General features: G+C 36.9%; 1 protein-coding gene across 1 annotated transcript; it reads right to left on the reverse strand.

Moving 5' to 3' along the window:
• Nucleotides 1-690: 690 nt before the first annotated feature.
• nup42 (nucleoporin 42) lies at nucleotides 691-16,056 on the reverse strand. The gene is made up of 7 exons (XM_039737228.1): nucleotides 15,446-16,056; nucleotides 12,427-12,721; nucleotides 10,482-10,576; nucleotides 9,640-9,716; nucleotides 7,154-7,240; nucleotides 5,295-5,373; nucleotides 691-2,075 (listed from the first exon to the last, which is right to left on the reverse strand). The coding sequence occupies exons 1-7, from the start codon at nucleotides 15,531-15,533 to the stop codon at nucleotides 1,489-1,491; spliced, it is 1,308 nt and encodes a 435-aa protein (XP_039593162.1). The 5' UTR covers nucleotides 15,534-16,056; the 3' UTR covers nucleotides 691-1,488.
• Between the last annotated feature and the right edge of the window lie 11,034 nt (nucleotides 16,057-27,090).

A 27,090-nucleotide genomic window follows, 5' to 3' on the forward strand; every position in this document is an offset into this window, starting at 1 on the left:
TGCTTGATAAGACATGGCAAAGGGTGCAGTTAGCCCTACTCATTTCTTCCAATTGCCCAAAGAGGGACCATACTCTCCACAGCTCTAAACTCCTGGTACATTTCATGGTGTTCAGCAGTTGCTAAGTATTTCCCAATGTTCATTTGTCTTCACGATTTTATCTAGGCGTATACTTGGTGTTAAAAGGGTACATACATGTTTACTTTCCAGATTATTAATAATTTCCCATCATAAGACATTTCCAACCACCTTCTTTGCACTTTTCACTTGCATTGTTGATTACAAGAAAATTCTACCTGCAGCATGAAAAAAGTTCTAAGCAAATGTCCAGACTTGAAAAGGAAACCACAATCTGTGCTAAAATGACTTCTACCTTGATTTCTGTCACAAACATACTACTGAAGCCCTGAACTCATTTTGGCAAGTCAAGCACCTTGCTGCTTCAAAAAGAACATATTAGGCAAGTGTTCAAGCTTTTGTTTCACCTTTGGTGTGGTGGATCATTGGTGCCCATTATTATCAAATATGGCTTTGATCAACAAAGCAAGTGTCTGTTGGCAAAAGGATGGCGTAGCACTACTGCTGAAAAATAACATCATCCCAAAAAAAAAAAAAAAACAATATGAAATTTATCCATTCAATTTCAAGGAATGTACACAAGGATAGTTTATAATCAGTGAGACATTTTCATTACTAGTACACAGAATCAAATTTAATGTACATTCAATTCATTAAATTTTTTTTTTTTTTAAACTGTCAATTGATATTCATGGCCACATTCCTTTTGGTAGCGTAGGATAATGAAAATGAAATAAACATCACCAGAATGACAAGTTTAAATGAAATATTGCAAACTGAATATTTAAATTAATTATAAATTGACTATTTAAATTCAAGACATAGTACAAAAAAGGTGGAAATTTGCCAAAAGCAATAAAAAGGTAATTCAGCTAATAAAGAATTATAATAAAAAATAAATTAAAAAATTAAAACCTGAAATCTTTGACAGAATATTACAAAATAGTCTACTTATTATCAGTTAGACTGTTAGTCTGGTTATTGTAAAAAGTCCATTACGACGGCAAACAACGAATTACACAGCCGAGATTGCTGCCATGTTGGCATTGGCCATAGACGGCCCTTTTACAGGCAGACAGATTTAAACCAACAGCAAGAAATACATTTGTGCATGTTGTACAAACAAACAAATGTAAAAAATGTACAGATCCATTACATTTCTGCATAAAATATGGGACACTTTAATAAACTTAGAAAATGTTAGGTACCCGTTAGAAGTTCAATTTAATTGTATATTAAATATTTCTTCCTTCTTTATACATTCAGGATTTCATGATTGAAAATGTATTACTTGACTATTTTACACATCTTGATTTCTGAAATCTGAAAAATTTTCAAGGCAACATAAGTGTAAAAATACAAAATCAGTACAGACTCATTTATTCCAAACATAAAAGTAACACACACATACTAAACAATCAGCAGCTCCTTTGGCGGCGGTTTTAAAGGGATTTTCCCTAAAGTGAATCGTTTGGCTTGGAATTCTTTTAATTCCTCCTCTGTCAGCTCACTTTGTGGTGTAAATAACTGGTTCAAAGGAGTAGTGGTACTAAGAGCAACTGTTGAAGGAGTGGTGCTAATCTTGCTGCCAAACACATTTGAAGATGTTCCAGACATTCCAGCAGAAGAAGCTTCTGCTAAGGCTGCGGCTGCACCAAATCCAGAGGTGGCCGATGGAGGGGCTGAAAACACAGAACTGCTTTTAAAGTTTACAGAAGAGGAACCAAACCCAGATGGCTGTACGCTGCCAAAACCCACAGGCTGTGACTTCTCTTCAGCAGGAAGAGCAAAAGAAAAAGATGCAACAGAAGGAGATGATGAAGTGTTTCCAAATGCATGTGAAGTGGCAGAACCAAATGATGGCTGAGATGGAAATCCTGTAGAACTGCCAAACAATGGTTTAGAGAATCCTGGGTTTTGAGGTATGTTGTCAGATTTAAAATTAAAGCTGTTACTAGTAGTGTTTTCTGTTGAACTGAATAATGTGGATCCAAATCCTGTTAAAAAACAAATTCTATATTAAAAGGTTGTACAAAACATGATTTTAAAAAGTATACAGAAATACAGTATATAAGACACTTAGTTTTTTTTTTGGTTTTGGAACACTGTATTAATCCCCGAGGGGAGATACAAGACAGGCAAAAGTATTAATAGCAGCACGTTAACATTATGAAATAAAAATGTTTGACAATACCAAGCTGAGGAAAATATCTTACCAGAGACTGAAATGTTTTACTGAGTAAAGAACACGAGGAGTCAAATCCTAAAATATTAATATCATAACAGATTGTAGGTAGAGTTCTACTAAACTTACAATACTGCAAATGGCTTTGTGTGTTTGTATTTAAGTGTTCTTTTGCTCAATAACAGAAGGAACTATTGACCAGAGCTCCAGTGTAATTTGTGACGTGCCTCCCAAAAAGCCTTAAAAGGTGTATTGTAAAGTAAAGTAAATGCCACACAAGGAACATGTCAGTTAACAGGCAGCAAGATTTCTAGAACGTTGACAAAGACAGCCCTAAAAAAAAAAAAAATATATCACACAGACAGACGGCTATTATTAGAAAGTCAAAAAAGTAACTACAAATATCACAATGATGGAAAGATCCTGCCCAATTTATTTCAAAACAGACTAAAAGTACCTACATGCCAAGAGGTAAACATTTAAAAAACAAGCAGCTACCCAAAACTTTTCAGCACTTCTATTATGGCTATAAATAACAGATGTTCTAGTTGATTCAAACTCATGTCATTTAGATCAGGGGTCCCCAACCCCCAGTCCGCGGCTGTCTGACAGCCGGGCCGCGAGAGAACTGCCAGCAATGGAGACTCGCTCAGTGAAGGGCTACAGCAAAAAGGCTGCCCACTTCACTGAGGACACTCTTCAGAACGCTAGGCGGGCGGGGCTTTGCAGCGATGCAGAGAGAGGAGAGAGACCGAGGTGAGAGAGTATTACGATGTATTTTTATGTTTCTGACAGTTACCCCATATGACACGAGTCTATAGAAATCTCGTTACTACGAAGTACATTCACCAGCAGATACTTTCATTTCAACAAAGTTGCGTTGAAATGCTTGAATGAATCATCTACAGAGCAGTTTGTTCTGTGGTCGCAGCTCAGTTGTGCACATTTGCACAACAATCCCCAAACAGAAACATTGTAAATTTGTTTTTCTTTCTTGAAACTTTCCTTGTACTGTTTTTTTTTTTTATGTGGTTTTCACTGATGCCTTTTGCTTATGGTTCGTCAACATTTGAAAAACATCCATTGGAATTTAACTCATTGACACCCTCCTATAGAAACGGCAGACACGAAAAAACGATAACAGTGTTAATGTGTGTGATGTGCAATCTGCTGGAATGACAAATGCAATGCATAGGTCTTTGTTATATACAAAAAAGAAGAAAAATCTCGGGTTGCCAACATATGCGAACTGCTGCATTTGAAGATGCCGAAAAGGCCGTTTTCATGTGGTTCAGTGATGCTCATTCAAGAAACATTCCTATTAATGCAGCACTCATTCAAGAATATTTGAGGTTTTTAAACTCTCTTGGGTCCTTCGTCAACGGGACAACACACTGTGAGCCTGCTGTTGCCTTGCCCCGGTAACGAACAAACAATATTACAGACGGGGCAATTGCGCTTCGGGATGCACTTCAGCGTGTCTTTCCCGTTGGGTGGGGGGATCTCAAAAGAGTTCAGAAACCTCACAATATGAAGCAGAAGAAAAGGATCATTTGACTTCTGATTAATAACTGTGCTGCCCACAACATGCTTCCACATTTAGATAATATTCGCGTTGAATTCCTCCCAACCAATTGCACGGCAGTGCTTCAGCCATTGGATTTGGTATCATTCGCACCCTGAAAGTGTATTATCGCAAGGAAATGCTGAGAAACATTCTCATCAGCATAACGTGTAGACAGGAGAAGATTAAAATAATGTGAAAAAAACTATTGAAGCTGCTTCCATTTCCAACATCCTGTCTTTGTGAGGCAGCGTTTTCTGCAGTGACAGGAACCAAAACAAGATTACAGAGTAGACTGAACATAAGCAACACACTTCGCGTGTCACTGTCTTCCATCGTCCCCAGATGGGATCGTCTGGTTGCAGGAATACAAGCTCAGGGCTCTCACTGATTCTGCATTATGATAAGCTGTATAATTTCTATTACTAAATTATAACTTAATAATAATAGAAAGGTAATGTAAATTGTGTATAAAACTGCCCTATGAACCCGCCCATAATCATCCCACAAACCCCAGCCCGGCAACCCCCTCCCGTCCAAACCCATTCCCCCGATCACCCCCAACCGCCTCCCACCGGTCCGTGAGAAAATTTGCTTCTAGTAAAGAGGTCCTTGGTGTCAAGAAGGTTGGGGACCCCTGATTTTGATCAATTGAAAGAAACATTAATTAGTATAGTTTTGAAAGCTCCATCTCTAAATTGGTAGCAAACAATCAAAAGCTGAACAATTTAGCAGACTAAAATTTTATACAATAACGCTGTGTATTATTGGTGACATTTACTGTATATTTTAACATGGTATGCATTTTGTAGAAACCTGGATTTTTAGGTGGTCCAGTACCAGGGACTGATAGGTTATATATTTTAATATTTTAATTGAAATAGATTTTGACCACATTTAAAAAGACAGGTTCAGCTACTTGTTCACAATCATGGTATATATTATTTTTTGAAACTGCATTTTAAACTGAAGCATATTTTACAAATTCTAAAACATACCTAACATGCATTTGCATTTTATACTGGAGTTAATGGGAAGTGGAGTATGAATGTGAAAAAAAAGCCCTAAAATGTTTCAAACAGGAGTGCAAATTATTCTTAATTACATGTGCTTATATGTTCTTATATAGCCTCGTATGATGTACGAATCACTGTCACTTGGGGTTACATGGTAAGAACAGAAATGTATAGCTGATCAAAACTGTGGCTAGCAGATATCCTTCAGTGTATTGCCTTTATTTAAAAATCACTCTTAAATAAGAATCTTATCTTTATTTAAAAAAAACGAACAATTACTACATCACATTTTCGGACTGCTTTGTTTCTTGCAGCATTCTCAGTAAAAAAAAAAGGAGAGGCTAACCAAGACTATTGGTAATAAACATGCGCCAAAACAAAATAAATCATGCTAATCCATTTTTGTTGCTTTTAAGTCACTACTCAATACTGTAGTTTAAATATTACTCACCTTCAGATACAAATGGTTTTGGAAATGCATCAAATCCTGATGATGAACCCTGCTGACCATAATGCTTAAGTTCTGCAATCTTTATTATAAAAAAAAAAAAAAAGAAATTATTTTTTTTAGTGTTGGGTAGAATGTGTAACTGGCTAATTTATAAGTTAATAGTTCTTTCAAATTGTAAAACTGTTGTTATCTCCCCCTTAAACTAAAACACGTTTTTTCAGTACTGTGGTGACACAGTAACTGTAACCTGACCAGAAGCAGATAACCATCTCTGGCTCAGATAAAAACCACAAATTATAAGATTGGTAAGTCTTCACTAGTTTTAGTGACACTATATAAAAAAAACATAATGAGCCTGCTGTGTTGTCCTATCATTCCTCAGGCTCCATCACTGCTTACTCTCACACATTTGACTATGTTGTAGCAAATGACACAATAAACATATTTAAAAACAACAGAAATGGCTACAGCAATTAAATATGTGGATAAACAACAAATATGTGGGAAAAAGAAGGTCTTCATGCAGTTGCCCGTTATGTTCACAACATATCACTAACATATGTAAAGCACCCACAAATTTTTGCAGTTGCAGCACATAAAAGCTACTCTCCTGCACTCCTTGTAACAGATGCCAAGTTATGTTACAGGTCATTGCATTAATCCCTCATTGAAAAGTGTTGCCCGATAATGACATGTAATTTAGCTGCTTACAGGCGCTCTATTCTAACACGACACCAGCAATCTCTTTATCAGCAGGAAAAATCTAATTTTCCCCAATTGCATGAGCTTTCCATTACAAAGAAGGATGTTTCAACTGTTTTTCCTGCACAAGCAGATTCAAGATTTTTTTTACTGTTGCTCTGGTATTCCCTTCATTTGTTTTTAAAAATTTAGTATGTTTGGGCATATAAGCACTATGCTTTGTCTGCATATTTTGATATAATTTTTTGAGCTTCAAGGCCTCATTTGATAGAATACCATCTCGCTCGGTAGTTTGTTCAATTCCCACAACTCTTTGTATACAGAAGTGCTTTTGGGCTTCAGTCCTAAACACACTTCCCTTTAATTTCTACTGGTGTTCTTGAGTACATGATTCACTGTTAGGGTGTAAGAACTCTGATGAATGTTCTTTATTATTTATGCCTTTGCGAATTTTCAAAACCTTGCCAAGAACCTCATGCCGCCTCTTCTTCTAAAGACTAAAAAGGTTTAATTCTATGAATCTGTCAGAGTACGACACATCCTTGAAGCTTTGGAATCTGTTTGGTTGCTTTAGTCTGCACAGCTTCAAGTGCTGGTGAACCACATTTGTTATATAGTTTGATTCAGCTTTGTAAGTCACCCAAATGCCTACTGCTTCTAGTTTTACAATTCATCTTTGGTATGGGACTGTATTAAAGGGTTTTTGAAAGTCTACATAAATTATGTTGTATGCTTTGCTTTTGTCAACTATTGCAACTGCCTTTCAAAATGAAAATCTAAAAGATTGGTTGTGCAAAATCAGATTAGATAAGACAACCTAGACAACTATCCATGACTTGCAGGTTAATTCTGCAGGTAATACTACTGTACATCAGGCAAATGGCAATAAAATGATCATGCCGCATAGTCACTTTACAGCTGGCCCACAGTTTGAAAACCACAGATTTAAACTAATACAGAAATGTAGGCAATACAAAGGCTTTTGGCTTTAAAAACTGAAACATCCAATTCAACATTATCATATTTCAGTTTAAACATTTTTCTACTTTATCTATAAACTAAATATAAAACATTGCATAAATGCACATCCATGTGCATGAGGCCAGGTTACCTTATTCAGTTTAATACCGAAGTGCATTTTTACAACAGAAACTTACCAGGGGTACTCTAGTTGCTGAATTTTGAGCCTTTAATTCAAATATTCTCGTTTTTTGTTGACTTAATAACTGTTGCACAGAACTGGCCTGAAAAAAAGAAATTACACAAATTATATACACAGATATCAAACAGGTACACATCATATAGCAGAACTATCTTTTAGGTTCAAGCAGTACAGACTAAGAGAATAGCTAAAACAACAAAAAAAATCTAATGTAAGCATGGAGGAGAACAACTCTCACAGACACAGAGAAAGCCCTTAAGAAAAAAAAAATATTTGCTATTGAAAGCAAAAAAAAAACAGCCCCTCACAATTAGAGAAGGATGGTAGCCAGAAAAATGAAATGGCAAACATGAAGAAAGTAGAAACTTAGGTTATTGTTGTCATCTAGTGAGGAGAAAGCAGGTAAATAAAATTTTCTTTGTTTGAAAGGTAAAATATAAATACATTCATCAAACATGCTCGGTTGTATGTCATGTGGTGCAACAGGACACACTGCCAACGCCGTAATTAATATCCCAACATATTGAGCTGTGCATAATACAAAAGTAAATTGACAGTTTGCTAAATGTGCTAGGAGCACAACAGCGAACAGTGGAAAAGGAGTGGATACTCTCTAGATGCCTCAAAGCCAGTTCTTCTTTTCCCCAAATTGGGACTGAAAGAGCACTGAACAGGTAATATACCAATGGTGTGCCAGATGCTGTGAGAAACCAGGTGAGCTGGTAAAGATCAGGAACCAATAAAGAGGCCTGTCCCATCTGGCGTTTATGATGCAGGAGAATATAAAAGAGCACCACGAAGAAAGAAGTAGTCTCTGGTCTTAAGCATTGATCCCTCTCTGGTAGCTAGGAATAAAGAATCACCCTTCGATAAATGGTAAGCATGAAAGAATTTTACTTTCTGCTTTTAAAAAGGAACAGTCCAACCAAAAATGACAAAACAAAAAAAAATGTAATCTCATGCTAACATGCAGAATGGAGAGAAAGAAGATATAATTTATGCCAACAGTGACCAGTGCTATCCAATGGCAAACAATATGAAAAACATCCATGGAAAAAAAGAAGAAAAAAAAAAAAGTTTTGATACTCCTGTCACATAATCTACATGTGTTATCTGATCAGCTTGCTAAAAACTTACAATATTTTAGCAAAAACCATTCGTTTTGCTAAAATATTGTCAAATAGTTACTTCCAGAATTATTAGCATGCAAATAAACAGGAAACCTAAAGACTCATGAGAGTGAAATTTTGAACTGAAAACAGGATTGTTGACCCGTGAATAACAAGGAATGACAGGTTCGTCAAGCCACTGGAAAACACACATGTGGATCTGGAGACATGAGAAACGTGAGATTTTTTTCTCCTTGTTTTTCATGGACATTTTTGATATTGTTTGCCATTGTACATTATTCATTATTGACCATGGTTATATAATGCCATTAACTCCCTTCTCTTCAATCTGCATGAAAACAGGAGATTAACATTTTTATTTGCTACCAACACAAGTACATGAGGTAAGTTACAAAGAAATACAATTTTTGGTACACTATTCATTTCAATTTTGCTACAAAACTTATTTCTGAAGATAGAAGTGCTGCAAATTAAAACTATCAGCAAGTGCATAATTAACAACATGAATGTCACTTCATTTGGGCAGTAAAAGGTCAAAGCACGTTCCAAGTGCATTATGCATCATACTCAGATCTTGTATATTTATATTATACACTATATAAATATCAAAGTAATTATTTTAAAAGATTTTTTCCTTAGTGTTCTTCCTAGACCACCTTGCTGGATACATGGAACCAAGTTTGTGTTCTTCCTTTTATATTATTTGATTTTGTTGTCTACTTGTTACTCTATGTATCTTCTCTTCTGTTCTGGCTTTGAGTATTTATTTCAGTCAAACCCCTAGAAAGTGTTTAAACAATACCGTATCTTCTACGAAGAAATGCCTTTCCCATTTTGTTTTCGTTTTAGTGGTCTTGTCACTTCATATTCTCTCATTAGCCTCCAGCTACACAATGGAAATATCCTGAAAATATTCTGAAATATTCATCCCAAAACTGTCTTTGTGGCACCATCAATCACAATGTTATAAATACACCATAACTGTTTAGGACTTGAAGTCTGTTACTACATAACTTAAAACCTCACTGTCACTGGACATGTGCTTATTAGTGTTACTTCTCTCCACAGGATTTAGTGAAGTACAAGAAATACTGACAGGAAGTGGTTTAAGACATGGAAAAAAAATTCCACAGTGGGAGATACCAATCAACTATCAGACCTTCAATTAATGAAACATGACCAACAAACACAATGGTATATTATGACCATTTACACAAACAAATGTATGCTGCTTTCACAATTTAAACAAATGTTATTTTTTAAGAAATAGAAGTAAACTTAAATCAAATGCAAGCTTCTAATTGTCGCAGTACAGAATTTCATTTTTTAAATAACGGGACTCTATTCTTACATAAGCCTGCAAGTTCCCCGATGCCAGTGCAGTACAGTATTCAAAACGAAGTTCTTCTGGTGAAAAATCTTGGAATCCTGCAGGTAAAGTTATACATAACATCAATAACTAACAAGGTAGTTTTAGGCAAGAGACTGGAAAATACTAATCTTTGCATTACACTCTCTGATAAAAAAAAAAGAGCAGTACATACATACAATCACCGACTAATTCTAAAGTACCTTAGACACTGGCAGTTAACATTCACTTCAAACAGTTTTATGCTGCACAGTTCCATAAGATTACATATTAAGATAAGATTAATTGTAAACAGATGCTTCAAGCTACACATGCACAAGATGCAGAACCAAATACTGTGTATTCTCCACCTTGCAAGCTGGGCTCACGTTACCTGGGCTTCACCCTCTCGTAATGCACGTTACTCTAAGCTGCAATGAAAATGTGAAAGTGCTCTAGGATGAACAGCTATAAAGGTGCCTGGAGGTAAATTTGGAGTGTCTTAATGTACTAAACTAACTGTTATGAGATACAAGTCTGTAAATATTCAGGAACTAGACGAATTATTTTGATCTAATATACTAAAAGTCTTCACAAGTCTCCTTTGTTTTTAGTAAATTCCAGTGGTCTCTGATCTAAAAACATTTACAACTATAAGAAAAAAATATTGATTCCAAATTAAAGGAGTTACCAACTTTCACAGAGCTGAATTATCCTCAAACACAGTATAGCAATTTGTAAGCTCTAACAGTGATAATTACACAAATTTAGAAGCACTCTTTGAAACACAAAAATATTCATAATTATTGTAAAAACATTAATCAAGAAAAAAATAAATAGTTTACCTGTTAGACAAGATGTATCTTTAGCAACTGAGTAACAAGAGAAAAGCCACTGCCCTGACTGCTCCCAGCTCTCCATGTCCTTTTTAATCATGCTCCTGAAAAGAAAACATGAACTCACCAAATTTAAATATTACATGTACAAAAAAATGAAACAGACCAAATCACTTAGAGGATAGCTGAAATCACTCATATTAGACAGCCAATAAATAAATAAGTAAAGCAGGCAGGTTTAAATGTTCCTACTGTGATTCTAATTGATAGTGCAATAAACAGGTCAAAGGTGCCAAATTACCCAACATTATATAGAAACAGACAGCAATTTCTGCAAAACTATGTACTTTGTGCTCAAGAGCATTTCTACATGCATCTGTTTAATAATATTATCAGTAATATGCATTAAGATTCATGTAATAGCAGGCTGATTCAAGGAATGACTCAGTGGTTACCCTGTGATATAAAAGAAAGGGTAAATTAGTCAGATCTTGAAATTTCTATATTGATTCTGCACATACCTGATTTCCAGGCAATATTCCATATTATTCACCTCATCTAAAATATGTTTTAATACATTTCATTGTGAACACTGTTTCTTGGTGCAATTCAGGTAAAGCAAGTTTCTTTTCCTTCTTTTTCCTACCACACAAAATATTTTTCTAGCATATTATTAGACTAATATGGAGTATTATAAAGTCCTCCCCATTTTTCCCATTAAAAATCTCAAAGAATGGGGCCCTCACCAGATCTCTTTCAATGGACAAAATATTAAGGTAAATGGATTACAAGTCAGATTCCACTTTTATTTCTGAAGGACCCTTGCCTAAAAATGTGTACGGACATCTGTGCCAGAGTCAGTTTCTCAGTAACAGTGAAACAGTGGCACCTAATGGCAACAGTGTGCAATTTCAGATTTTTAAAAAGCGAACATAAATCTGTGTACAATAATAATAATTATTCTTTACATTTTTATACCACTTTTCTCAATACAACAATAATGGAGCATTGAAATGTTTTGCATGACAGTAGGAGGCTATGTGGGAAAACTATATAAAAAAAATAAAATTAAATAGAATTTTCAAATTAATTAATTATGGACACCACCACCTCAATTTTAATACAATCTTAGTCAGCTCATGGGCTATATTTTAGTTCTGTCCATTAGCCCAGAAATCACTTTTCATATAGGGCCTTGTAAACCTCACATATATCAAGTTTCAGTCCAATTATAGTGTATTACTTTGATTAAAGATTTTTGCAAATTAACTGAATTAACTTAAATTGACATACTGGCACATATTAAATAAACTATTAATTATGGAGATGCAGAGAATGATTGAGTGCACAGTTTATTTAATATATGTAAATAAATATTTTGGTTAACAGGTTATAATCATTATAGATCCTGCTCTGCCCTTTCTTATATTGCAGTTACAGGGTAGTACATGTTTGGAAATCTGGACTGATATTTAAATATGTGATGAACAGATACTTTTTTCTTTGAAATCAGCTTTCATTGATGTCAAACAAATAGTATAGTAACAAAAAAAAAAAAAACAAAATTTTCATATTAAAATTTTCAAGAACAACACCACCAGCACCCATCAAAATCCACCCCACTCCGGAGCTATTTAAGAAAGTGGATACTAATTTAGGACTGATGGTACACACGGTCACTGACAGGGCTCAGAGGCCCACACAGGTTTTCCCTGCAAGTTGGAGGACTTGCTTGCGGGGCCGAATGCACGTTGACATCATACACTGGAGGAAGCAATTGCAGGTTAATTGCCTTGCTCAAGGACCCAAAGGAGTAGAGTCACTTCTGAGGGATTCTAACCGGCAAGGCGCAGATCCCTAGCCTCGAAGCCACCACTCCACCCATCAAAGAAAGTAACTGGATTGATAATGGATGATTATTAATGCAGTATTTTGAAAGTTTTGCCATACTTACAGAAGTGTCTCTGTTTCATCTTCCTGATCATCAACATTACATTCTTGTTGGGTGTTCAAATGTGAGAATTTGTTTTGGTTGGTGAAGTTGAATCTGGATGATCCAGTGTCAGAAAATCCAGAAAAAGTATCAAAACCTCCTCCTCCTCCTCCATGCCTCCTCGGATTTCTTTCACGGGCACCACGCCCATCATTCTCATCATCTCTTCCCCAGCCAGTCTGCCTAGAGAACGTAGGAGACTCATTATAGGAATGAGACTTATGTGAAGGATTAACCCACACTCTGTTGCCAAACCCTGTTAAAAGACAGAAAAAGGGATTGAATTCAAATAATAAAAATAATGTTAAAGTCTCAACTTAGCAAAAACATTGGTGTAAAAAAAAAAAAAATAAAAATGAAATGAATGAATGAAAGTTCATGTTTAAAATTTTTGAAAAGTTTTAACGATTAAGAAATTACAACATTTGTCTTTCAGTTAGAAGTGTAAGGCACTGTATGTGCATTAAGACTCGTGACAAATTCTGGTTTTACTGGAACAAATTCAACATTGAGACTGTGTTCTCCGTGATATTTTTTGCAAATCAAAACAGCTTTTTTAAGTGACATTCTATGTTAGAAAAAAATCTTTAAAATAAGAAATAATGCTGTCTTCATTGTACGTATTCAGACCTCATACTTCAGTATTTTGTAGGTCCACTTTTTGCAGTAATTCCAGCTTTACATCTTTTGGTAGACTGCATGTTCAAGCGGTGCATACTGCTTACAAGTTATTTACGCCCAGTCATGTAGGCTGAAAGCTTCACATTGTTCAGGTTAGTCAGGTGGCACTGGTGCACCACAATTTTCAAACAATGTCACATATTTTCAAAAAAAACAAAAAAAACTGAGATGACTGGGCCAATGTAGGACATTCACCGAGCCTCTCCAAGGATACTTTAGCCTTGTGTTTAGATTATTATCCTGATGAACTATGGACTTTCACCTAAAATTTGTGTGTTTTGTTAGCAGTCTGAAACGCATTCTCTTTCAGTATTTGTTTTCATTTACACCATCCATTTTTCCTTTTGTTTCAAACAAATAACCAGTCCATGCAGGGAAAAACCAGGCCAAATGCATAATACTACCACCAATATATATCACTGCAAGAATATAACTAGCTCACTGTGAAGCTTTTTGCCAAACACTAAATGTGCTTTCACTTTGTTTTGAGTAATAACTTCTTTGATGCTACCATCCCATAAAGGCTAATGTTGCACAGAGCTCTTCATACAGCTGACTGGATCTCCTTTACTTCAATCTCAGTTACAGACCTCTGCAGCTCCTTCAAAATGATTGTTAGTCTCTCTCTGTCTGTCTCTCTAACTTCTCTCAAAAATATGTGGTTTTTCATGGTCCACCTTTTACAAAGAGCATCTGGGTAATTTGAAGTAGCTTTCATTTCCTGATGGTTGAACCAACAGTGCCTACTGGGCCATCCAACCACTTGGATATTGCTTTGTACCCTTTACCTAATTTAGCCATCTTTTTATTCTTCATTTTCACAACCTGAATAATGAGCCCTTAACTTTAGAGTTTTACCCTGGAAATGTGCTAGTTATTTAAATGATTGACTGGAGGTCAATTGTAAAGCAACAGTGTCCACTTTTAGCTGCTGTTGTTGTTGTTCACCTTAAAGATTTCAGTACACAAGGACTACCTATTTCCTTTATTCTTTCCTTAAAGTTTTTAATAATATACAGTATTACATTAAAAAGAATTTTGAGTTTCAGATATGAAATTAGGCCAGGCATTGTATTTGGTAGGACCGAAGCTGGAATTTTGAACTAGACTCATTGCTTTAAAGATAATCCAAAAAAAATGACTGGTTATTTCTGTATACAATTATTAGAAACAAGCCCATATGTTTCATATTCTCCATTAACAATCAATATAAAAATGACTTGCCAATTATTAAGAAAATGACAAAACACCGGGGAAGTATTCAGGTTTTGTAACTATACAGGTAAATTAAGTCCATGTACTGTAAATGAGGCCTTTCAAGTGGAAGAGTTCTGCATTGTGCCTTATCCTATGGACTCTAGTAGCAATGCAAGCAATGTTGTGACCCCCTACTGTACAATGAAGTTTAAATAGGTTTCCCATCAAAGTACAAAGATAAGCTTTTAAGTTGAGCAATTGTAAACAGATTGATATCAGACTTGGTTCCTGCCCAGTCTCAGTTGCTATAATAGACTTTGTCTGGCTGATAGCATCTACACGTAAATTGCCTCAGAAAATCAATTAACTTAAATAAGGAGAAAACTGAACTACTTGTCATCTAAAATAAAAAGGTATACAAATTTTAAAAAAAATAGAAAAAGTAGAAATAAGTAAAAAATCTGAGGTAAATAAATCTTTGGGGTTCTTTGACATTCAGACCATAATTTTAAACCTCTTATTAATTGTCACAGGAACTAAATTTCTTTCCATTTAAGTGATAGATAGATAGATAGATAGATAGATAGATAGATAGATAGATAGATAGATAGATAGATAGATAGATAGATAGATAGATAGATAGATAGATACTTTATTAATCCCAAGGTGTTCAGTCCTTTATGTCCTTTAAAGATGCAAAAAATCTGATACATGTGTTTGTCTCTAGCCATTTAGATTTCTGTAATGCACTACTAACAGGTCTGCCAAAAAAGTTTTCTATCGATTACAGCTGGTTCAGAATGCAGCTGGAAGAGTCCTAACTAAAATGAAGAAATTTGCCCACAATGCACCGGTATTGGTGTCTTTACACTGGCTGTCTGTGTCAATCAGAGTCCATTTTAAAAATTCTGCTAATTGTTTATAAGGCTTTGAATAATCATGCACCTTTATATAATTTAGAGTGTTTGTCCCGTTACAATATAAATCATAAACTCAGATTCTCAAAAAGAAGTGGGGAGATGCTCCAAAAAATTTGGAACAATCTACCTATAGAGATAAAAACTGTACTGTACCAGCAGGATGTGCTGAAATCAAATCTTACTTCTTAAATCTGCCTTTCTGTTAAATTTGTGACCAGTCACATCATTTGTGTTTTGTTGCAACTTATTTGTATCTGGTGGTGGCCCCATGCCATCACCTTCTGGACAAAATTCTCCGAGGCTGGCGGAAGGAAGACGATCACCGACGTCCTGTCCCTGATGACATCTGCACAGGTTGACTTTCTTTTTATTCTTTTTTGTATCTTAGACATACAATGTAATGTATGTAACTCAAAGGTTCTGGGTTGGTTTCTGCTCAAGGAATCCCAGAGGTTTTTTCTCCACTGTATGTTGATTTTTTTTATTTATTTATTTTTTAATTATACGCTCTGACCATCTGACCGTTTTTGTTTATTTCCACTTAATGCCACTTATAATCCACCTTGGATGATGCTTTGTATTGGAAGGCGCTATATAGATAAATGTTCTTTCTGTTAACGGATGCCTACTCAATAACTTTACACCTCAAAGTGTTTACCTCCACACCAGGATACCTCAGGAAGTAATTCGGTAAGATCTGATGTCGTACCAGTTGACCACTTAGCAGTTTTTACTTGTGGGCGGTAAATCCATCTGCTTGACCTATGACAAAGAGTCCGTTATGAAAACACCGGTAGAACCAATCAGTTTATACTACCTCTTCTGCAGCTCAGTAACTTCTAATGTATGGCTACTAACTGCTACATGATAACCCGGAATAACTGAATTGCTATTGACCCTTCTGTAACTTAACTCCTCAGCTGTAATACATCACTGAAAGGGTAAGAAATTCTAAAGTAACAATACAAAATAATACAACCGTGTCCTTCGTAAAAGCATTGGTGAAAACTGTCATTTAATGCTTGACTTAACATTTCTAAATCTTTCTACCCATCTTGGGACAGATACAGTTGTGTCTAACATTTTCTAACGTGCGCATCAATTTCAGGATCTCCGGGAAGGCGGGAAGTGATTCAGAGGCAAAACCAGCCGATCGCAGAACAGAATTGTCAAAAAACTCAATACGTGTGTTTTCGGGATATAAAAAAACGCTTAGTTCATTAGAACTCATCGAAACATTATAAAATCCTTACTTAGGAAGGCTGATATTTACTATATTTCAACTGCAAAATGTGCGTCAATCTTAATGTTAGAATTATAAATTAAACAGCCAATTACAAAAAAGGGTAATACTTGTTAAAATGCATGTGCACATCTATTTATAAGATGGTACACTTCTCAAGTTTTTTTACTTTTCAACTATAGCAGTTCTCACGATACAAGATTGGTCAAGTACCTCCGCCTCCACGATTCGAACGTTGATATCCCCCTCCTCCTCCTCCTCCCCTCCTCCTCCTCCTCCTCCGCCGCCGCCTCCGCCTCCTCCTCCTCCTCCTCGCGGATGTTCATTCCAACATTTTTCCCCAAACCGACACCTTCCTTGCAAAAAAAAGTTGCACACCACCATTTCTAGGCTCAGCAAAACTCAGCTACTAAGTCTTTGCGTCCTGATAATGACAACCCACCGGAATTACACGCAGCCTATTGGTCAATGAAGGACTAAAGAACTACTTCCCGTGCTTTCGTCATGAGAACATATCAAAATAAAAGCAAACTGCGCTCCAGTAAATAAAAGTTCAGCACGCTGCTACCGGCCGGCAGAACGGGGCAGCCAGGCAGTAGTGAGTGTTTGGTGTCAATACAAAGGTAAGAAACACGTTTACAATTAAAGCATGTTGAGTACTACACACACACACTGATGTCTGCATTGTAGATTAAACCTCCTGAGAAAACTGAAGTCAAACTCAGTTCAGTTTATTTTTGTATTGTGCTTTCCAATGAGAGTAGGCTTCTTCAATTAATTAATGCAAGGACAAAGTAATTAAAGCATACATCATTTACATGAACATAATAATTATGTTAAACACGATGTAAAACATATCATACTTTGATCTGATTACCGCAAAATAATAATCGTTACCACACCTATAAAATGTGAAGCCCTGAGCCCCGCAAGCTGCAGATTTAATGAAGACACACACACACACACATACATATCTGTCTCTCTCTCTCTATCTATCTATCTATCTATCTATCTATCTATCTATCTATGTATATATATAATTTTCTCCCACGAAGTATTACTGCTGCTAGATTGGCTGACTGTGTTCTGTTTACCCTTTACCGTAAGATGACTCGTCCCCCGCTAGTCAAACACACAAAAAATCGTCTTCGAGTTTACCCGTCTACTGCTTCAAGTGGCGGAGGCAGCAGGGGAGATCCACTTGCGATCTACTGGATTTGAAAGAACCTGAAGAGGAAAGTGATTTTTGTGTTTTAATAATGGCAGTTATTTAGAAATAGCCAGTGACAACATGTTAGATTCTGGTTCTAGTGACAGTGAAGCATACGAAGGTGATGATTTTGCACAAAAGGTAAACTTCGACTCTACTTCGGTTTGAAAGAGCCTGGTTTGACAAGAGCACTGGTCAACTTTCAAAGCTGCAGTTCATTGATCTACAGGGCGCAAGGCAGACGTGAGAGATTCAGATAATCCTTTAGGGAATTTCAATTTATTCATAAGTGACGGCATGTTAGATGCACATTAAAATCAGAAAGTATTCAGACCCATTCACTTTTTGCATGTTTTGCTCAGTTCCAGCCTTAAAATCATTTTCTTTTTTTCCCCACATCAAGCAACACTCATTACCCAAGAATAATACCAAAGAAGTGAAAACAAGATTGTTAGAAATTTTGCAGATATATTCAAAATAAAAAACTGAAATATTACATTGCCACAAGTATTCAGACCCTTTGCTCAATACTTAGTTAAAGCACCTTTGGCAGTGATTACAGTCTGGGTTTTTTGCGTATAACTTGACAAACTTAGCACACTTGGATTTGAGGATTTTCTGCCATCTTGGAAGAGGCTTGGATGTTTCGGACTTCTTCCATTTAATAATGATGGAGGCCACTGTGCTCTTGGGGACCTTCAATGCTGCAGGGATTCTTTGGATCATTCCTCAGATCTGTACCTTTACACAATCCTGTCGCTAAACTCTGCAGGCAGTTCCTTCAGCCTCATGGATGGTGTTTGCTGTGATACACATTGTCAACTGTAGGACCTTCTATAGATAGGTATGTGACTTTCCTAATCATGACAGATCAGTTGAGTTGACCACACAGTAATTGTTGTTAGAGTTACATGGTTCCTCATAGAGCCATTTAATTCTGGGATGGGTTCTTTCTGCTTTGAAAAACTTGTGTAAGAAAAAAAATGAAATCTTTAATATATGATAGGCTACCTAGCATGACACTAACAGATTAAGAAAGCCTGCACTTTGCCTGTGTTGCTTTATGTATGCAGAAAGAGTTCTTTGAAAATCATGTCCCTTTGGCACAGTAGTTCACAAATCTTTTACCATCTGTTCATGGGTATTTACTGCATGGAGCCTGTTACCAAAGTAATTACAGTGGTGTGAAAAACTATTTGCCCCCTTCCTGATTTCTTATTCTTTTGCATGTTTGTCACACAAAATGTTTCTATTCATCAAACACATTTAACCATTAGTCAAATATAACACAAGTAAACACAAAATGCAGTTTTTAAATGATGGTTTTTATTATTTAGGGAGAAAAAATCCAAACCTACATGGCCCTGTGTGAAAAAGTAATTGCCCCTTGTTAAAAATAACCTAACTGTGGTGTATCACACCTGAGTTCAATTTCCGTTGCCACCCCCAGGCCTGATTACTGCCACACCTGTTTCAATCAAGAAATCACTTAAATAGGAGCTGCCTGACACAGAGAAGTAGACCAAAAGCACCTCAAAAGCTAGACATCATGCCAAGATCCAAAGAAATTCAGGAACAAATGAGAACAGAAGTAATTGAGATCTATCAGTCTGGTAAAGGTTATAAAGCCATTTCTAAAGCTTTGGGACTCCAGCGAGCCACAGTGAGAGCCATTATCCACAAATGGCAAAAACATGAAACAGTGGTGAACCTTCCCAGGAGTGGCCGGCCGACCAAAATTACCCCAAGAGCGCAGAGACGACTCATCCAAGAGGTCATAAAAGACCCCAGGACAACGTCTAAAGAACTGCAGGCCTCACTTGCCTCAATTAAGGTCAGTGTTCACGACTCCACCATAAGAAAGAGACTGGGCAAAACGGCCTGCATGGCAGATTTCCAAGACGCAAACCACTGTTAAGCAAAAAGAACATTAGGGCTTGTCTCAATTTTGCTAAGAAACATCTCAATGATTGCCAAGACTTTTGGGAAAATACCTTGTGGACTGATGAGACAAAAGTTGAACTTTTTGGAAGGCAAAATTCCCGTTAAATCTGGCGTAAAAGGAACACAGCATTTCAGAAAAAGAACATCATACCAACAGTAAAATATGGTGGTGGTAGTATGATGGTCTGGGGTTGTTTTGCTGCTTCAGGACCTGGAAGGCTTGCTGTGATAGATGGAACCATGAATTCTACTGTCTATCAAAAAATCCTGAAGGAGAATGTCCGGCCATCTGTTCATCAACTCAAGCTGAAGCGATCTTGGGTGCTGCAACAGGCCAATGACCCAAAACACACCAGCAAATCCACCTCTGAATGGCTGAAGAAAAACAAAATGAAGACTTTGGAGTGGCCTAGTCAAAGTCCTGACCTGAATCCAATTGAGATGCTATGGCATAACCTTAAAAAGGCGGTTCATGCTAGAAAACCCTCAAATAAAGCTGAATTACAACAATTCTGCAAAGATGAGTGGGCCAAAATTCCTCCAGAGCGCTGTAAAAGACTCATTGCAAGTTATCGCAAACGCTTGATTGCAGTTATTGCTGCTAAGGGTGGCCCAACCAGTTATTAGGTTCAGGGGGCAATTACTTTTTCACACAGGGCCATGTAGGTTTGGTTTTTTTCTCCTAAATAATAAAACCATCATTTAAAAACTGCATTTTGTGTTTACTTGTGTTATATTTGACTAATGGTTAAATGTGTTTGATGATCAGAAACATTTTGTGTGACAAACATGCAAAAGAATACGAAATCAGGAAGGGGGCAAATAGTTTTTCACACCACTGTAAATAAAGGTTCCTTGTGGAGCCTTCGTGTGGATGGGTCTTTTGGGAACCAAAAATGGTTCCACTGTGGCATCACTCTAAAGAACCATTGTGCCACCTTTATTTTTAAGAGTGAAGGCATAGAAACATCTCAACAGTCATCATTAGAAATTGGATGCACATAGGCCAAAATTTCTAGTATCATAGCAAAGGATCTGAATACTTGTGTCAATCCAGTTTTGTCACTCTGGGGTATTGAGTGTTGCCTTTGTTGGGGAAAAATAATTTAAAGGCTACAACATAACAGAATATGAAAAGATGAAGAAGTCTGGATACTTTCTGAATCTAGAGTATTTGTGAATGAGACATGCACAAAAACTGGTCTTCAAACTGCAGCCAAATTATAGGCTGCACAAGTGGTTCTGATTTCAGTCGTGACAAGCTTCTGGCTGTTATTGCACTTATTGTATTTAATTCAGAAACTTGAAGTTGAAATGTACTGATTGGCAAAATCTTTATTTTAAATGCCTTATGGACAGCAGATCACAAGTCAAAAATGCTTCAGTTTACTTCCCAAGTGTTTGCATTTCATTGCCAACAACTTGCTTGTCACTTTTCACAGTAGTGAGAAATCCTCTTTGAAAATGAAAAGGTTCTTTGGTGCACTGATAGGGTGATTCACTGCAGTCCATCCCTGAACAGAATGCTGTTGTTGATCAATCACTTCGTTTGGAAAGGTGGTTTAGCAATAAAGTAACACAAACTTTACTTTGTGTAACTGGTGAGTTGGCAGTGTCTCTAATGATCATTGGATACATCTGGAGTCAGCAAAAAAACATCTGCTGAAGTGCTTTTATTTTTTTTTTCATTTTTTCTTTAATTTTACATTAACAACCGAAAATCACTGACATTGCAAAAATAATTAGGTACCAGAATTATGTTTTAAAACATTTTTTCCTACTTCCTACTTCATGAAAAGTGCTTTTTGAGGCCAAACCCCAAGCTACTGCTGCTGTTCAGGATATCATTTAGGAACCCTGGGGCCGTAAAACACAGGTAACCCCTACACTTTCCTACCATCACAAAAACCTGGTGATTATATTAATCAGAGTTCCCCATTTCTTTTCATTAAACGATTTACGTATGCTTATTAGTATGCTCTTCTCTGGTAGGACCCCTGTTAACTAGACTGGGTGTTACTTCCTGATTTTCATTATCAAAGGTTTCATCATATCCTAGCATCTTAAATATGCTGCATTAATATTCAAGTACATATTTTAGCTAACAGAAAGTTCTTCTGCAATTATATATTTATTTATTATTATTACTATATTAAGTAGAATACAGTATGCTTTACCTAGGTTTGATTCCTGGCACACTTTGTGTCAGTTTTCTTCAGACGCTCCTGTTCCCTCCCACACCCTAAGGATGTGTTCATTAACCTAATCCATGATTTTAAACCATCGGGAGGTTGCTGGTTCTAATCCCATAAATGCCAGAAGTGACTCTACTCCATTGGGCCCTTGAGCAAGACCCTAAACCTGCAATTGCTTCATCCAGGGTATGATGTTAACGTGTATCCAACCCTACAAGAAGGTCCTCTAACTTGCAGGGAAAACTTGGGGGTCGGTGGCAGGATTGGCACTCCAGCCACCATAAAAAAAACCTCACACTGTTCCGGTGTGGTGCTGAGGTGTCACCCACTGCACTCGAGTCCCAATCCAGGTGGTTCATCGTGTGGTGGATGCAGCAACGTGCTACAAGTGCATGCTCCCATCTCTCTCTCTCTTAGTATGAGAAAGTGCTCAGGGCAGACATGTTTCATGTGTTGCATCCTATTCTGCTTCGGATTGCATTGATCCAGTGAGAGAGAAAAAATTCATAGCTAAATAATTTTGATGTATTTTACTGCTACGACTTTTGTGTGTAACTGATAATCTGATCCATATGCTTATAATCAAATAGCATACAAAAAACGAGTGACATCTTGGACTGATGACATAATGTTTATGTTAGTGCAAAATAAAGATCTCTGTTACCCAAGTGAAGAAAATGGAATCAAAAGAGTTTATCTTCCCCTTAAGCATTGGTGTTACTAGGATGTCACCTACGGGTGGGCATTTGCATATGTAGTGAGGGAAACCTAATAAGCTAAAACATTACTTTTACTGATTTGTCATTGGTTGGGCACCACCCACCCATAGCCACACCCCCCTCCACAAAGGCTTTTCATTTTTGGCAGATACTATGGAGATCCTGAGGCCCCTTTTAGCCCTGTTTCCAGATAATTCTTTGAGCAGTCCTTTATAATTTTACCGTATATTTTGTCTACACAATAGTTATCCCATTCCAAACCAAAACTCAAACATGCCACCTCGTTACACATTAATATGTTTGGTCTGATTCACTCTCAATAATGAAACTGGTTTGCAGGACTTCACAGAGCAGCAGAAAGTAATTTAATAGGGTTAGGGTTCAAAGATCGGTCAAACAGGCCCAGGTCAATAGACCAAAGCAGTGGTTCCCAAACTCAGTCCTGGGGACCTCCTGTGGCTGCAGGTTTTTGCTCAAACCAGATTCACAATAATAACTGATCGTATTTATTAGCTGGTCTTTTTTTACCTCATCTATTGTTCTGCATTCAGAAAAGCACAGCAGTATGATTTATAAGGCATTTAGAAATGTTACCATTTTCACTGTAGCTTTAAATGCTTAAGTCTCTTTTGCTGTTTTCCTATTATTTTGCCAATTTTCTGTGTAGATTGCTTCCTTTATTTATCCTAGTACAGCCAATTAAAAGCAAGCAGAGCAGACATCTGGACAAATAACACTGAACGATGAAAGGCTGCCACCACTTCAGCATCAGACCCACTAATTAGTGAGTAATGGATTAAATAACCAGATCGTCTTCTAAAAGCAGAATGAAAATCAGATGGAAAATATTGTTAAAAGGTATAAAAAAACTACATTATCTCCATATAACTGCTTAGCAGATTTTAATAAAAAATTACCAAACTTAGTAATTTTTAATTTCTACATTGGCCCCCAAATATAGAATCTGGGGAATAACAGCTCATTTAATTAGTCCAGGCGTCCGATTAAAAACAGAGGTTGGTTGGAACAAAAACCTGCAGCCGCAGTGAGTCCTTAGGACTGAGTTTAGCAAACACAAAGTTAGAGACTGGCAAAATAATTCAGGGGTAACAGAAAACGAGGGTGGAATTCCAAGAAGCCCATGTCTTTGTTTTCAATCAAAAAAACTATTTGTCTTAGGCACAAGTTAATAATGCTCCTCAACTTTTTACAACAGAGAACAATGTGGTTTGAGCTTCTTCACACAAACCACACTCTGAAAACTAAAATAAAGATTTACATGGATTTACGTGGATCTAAATGCTGACTCAAAGAATGCTTTCAATATTTTCTTGTCACGGCCTAAATAGAAAAAAATCCAATTGGTGTTGATGACGCAAAAACAACTGAATAGGGCCAAGTTGACCTTGCAGTGTAAATGTGTCTTAACTGGATTACAGACTCACTTAATGTAAACCCCAAATCAGAAAAAGTTGGGATGGTATGGAAAATGCAAATAAAAAAAAATGCAGCGATTCATAATTTTACTTTGACTTTTATTTCATTGCAGACAGTATGAACCCAAGATAGTACATGTTTTATCTGGTCATTTGTTAATATACATCTAGTCATACATTTCAGGCCTGCAACACATTCCAAAAATAGTTGGGATGGGGGCAAATTAGGTCCAGTAGTGAGGTAAAAAAAATTAACCAATGATGAGATTTCAAACAGGTGATTGCATTCATGATTTGGTACAAAAGCAGGGTCCATGAAAGAAGCTAAGACAGGGGGAGGATCTCTACTTTGTCAACAACTGTATGAGAAAAAGTATTGAAATGTTTAAAAACAATATTCCTCAAAGAAAAACTGGAAGGGATTTGCATATATCTCTCCCTCTGCAGTGCATAATGCCATTAAACAATTTAAGGAATCTGGAGGAATTTCAGTGTATAAAGGTCAAGGGCACACGCTTAAGCTGAACAACCGTGATCTCCAATCCCTCAGATGGCTTTGTATCAACAACCGACACTCATCAACAGCTGATATAACCACATGAGCAAGTGATTACTTTGGCAAATCTTTGTCAAGCAGTACAATATAGAGATATATTCACAAATGCCACTTAAAACTATTGTGCAAAAACAAAATAAAAGCCTTATGTTTTATGTTAACTATGTCCAGAAGTGCTGTTGACTTCTCTAGGTTTGGAGGCATCTAGGACGGACCATCACACAGTGGACACATGAATTTTGGTCAGACGAATCAGTATTCCAAATGTGTTTTGGAAGAAATGGACACCGCATGCTCCAGACCAAAGACGAAATGAACCATCCAGACTGTTATCAGCAACAAGTCTTAAAGTCAGGGTCAGTCATGGTAAGGGGTTGTGTTAGTGCCCTTGGCAAAGGTAATTTATAATTCTGTGATGGCAGCATTCATTTTAATTAGATGTTTAGGGCTTTCAAGATGACATCTGTTCCAGGGACATCCACGCATTTTTCAACAAGACAATGGAAAACCACATTCTGCATACATTACAAAGACATTGCTGAGGAAGAAGAGGGTACAGGTCCTGAACTGTCCTAAATAGAGAACGTGTAGAAAATTTTGAAATGAAAAAGCTGACAAAGATGACCCCATTCTGTTGCACACCTTAAGACGTGTATTCAGAAAGAATGGGACAAAATTACACTTGAAGTGCTTCACTGCTTGGTATCCTTGGTGCCAAAACCTCTTTTAAGTGTTGTGAGAAGGAATAACAACAGTACACAGTGGTGAATGCTTTACCATCCCAACCTATAGTACTGTATATGCTACAGGGCTGAAATCCAGTTATGGGTGTATATGTACAGTATATTAATAAATGAAATGAAGTTGACCAGACAAAACATGAAATATCTTGGGTGCATACTGTCTGCAATGAAATAAAAATATTAAATTTAAAAATCACTGTCTCTTTTTGCATTTGCATTTTTCATACTGTCCCAACTTTTTCTGATTTGGGGTTGTATGTTCATATCATGAATGACATGCCCTTGAACCTCAGTAGAAGAGATAAGAGGAGCTCAAAAGGTTTCTGTTTTCAGTAATCTTAATTTGAACCAACAAGGGATACTCAACTAACACCCTCATTCTATTTGTTAGAAAAGGAACAGACCCTTTTGGCAGTCTGATTTCGTAATAGCTAACAGTAGAGGATCTAGGGATTTTACAATTATTTGATTACTGTACCAATAACTGCATATGCAAGGCAGAATGGTAAAAGGAGTAATATCAACAAAAATTATACTCATTTTAATATTAATTATTCACCTCTTGGAGTTCTGGTTATATTTATATATAATACGCTATCGTGTTTGTCCGTTTGCCTGTCCAGGATTTTAAATCACTTGTATCTCGCAAACCTTTTGACCTGAAATTTGGCACACATATACTACATGATGTCTACTATCGGCATTCGAGGTGATGATTGACCTCCAGGGTTATTCCTCTTTTTATTTTATTGTAGAATCAACTCTCAGTAGCGTGCAGCAAGGCGGCTGTGCGCCGCATGCGTATGGGCACAGTTCCCATCCCTACCCCTACCTCTTCATATCTTAAATCATTCTTGAGGCAGATTGATTACTTACAGTGTCTTGCAAAAGTATTCGGCCCCCTTGAACTTTTCCACATTTTGTCACATTACAGCCACAAACATGAATCAATTTCATTGGAATTCCACGTGAAAGACCAATACAAAGTGGTGTACACGTGAGAAGTGGAACGAAAATCATACATGATTCCAAACAATTTTTACAAATAAATAACTGCAAAGTGGGGTGTGCGTAATTATTCAGCCCCCTAAGTCAATACTTTGTAGAACCACCTTTTGCTGCAATTACAGCTGCCAGTCTTTTAGGGTATGTCTCTACCAGCTTTGCACATCTAGAGACTGAAATCCAAGCCCATTCTTCTTTGCAAAACAGCTCCAGCTCAGTCAGATTAGATGGACAGCGTTTGTGAACAGCAGTTTTCAGATCTTGCCACAGATTCTCGATTGGATTTAGATCTGGACTTTGACTGGGCCATTCTAACACATGGATATGTTTTGTTTTAAACCATTCCATTGTTGCCCTTGCTTTATGTTTAGGGTCGTTGTCCTTCTGGAAGGTGAACCTCCGCCCCAGTCTCGAGTCTTTTGCAGACTCCAAGAGGTTTTCTTCCAAGATTGCCCAGTATTTGGCTCCATCCATCTTCCCATCAACTCTGACCAGCTTCCCTGTCCCTGCTGAAGAGAAGCACCCCCAGAGCATGATGCTGCCACCACCATATTTGACAGTGGGGATGGTGTGTTCAGAGTGATGTGCAGTGTTAGTTTTCCGCCACACATAGCGTTTTGCATTCTGGCCAAAAAGTTCCATTTTGGTCTCATCTGACCAGAGCACCTTCTTCCACATGTTTGCTGTGTCCCCCACATGGCTTGTGGCAAACTGCAAACGGGACTTCTTATGGTTTTCTGTTAACAATGGCTTTCTTCTTGCCACTCTTCCATTAA

The sequence above is a fragment of the Polypterus senegalus genome, chromosome 15, assembly GCF_016835505.1.
Source record: "Polypterus senegalus isolate Bchr_013 chromosome 15, ASM1683550v1, whole genome shotgun sequence".
Lineage (NCBI taxonomy): Eukaryota > Metazoa > Chordata > Cladistia > Polypteriformes > Polypteridae > Polypterus > Polypterus senegalus.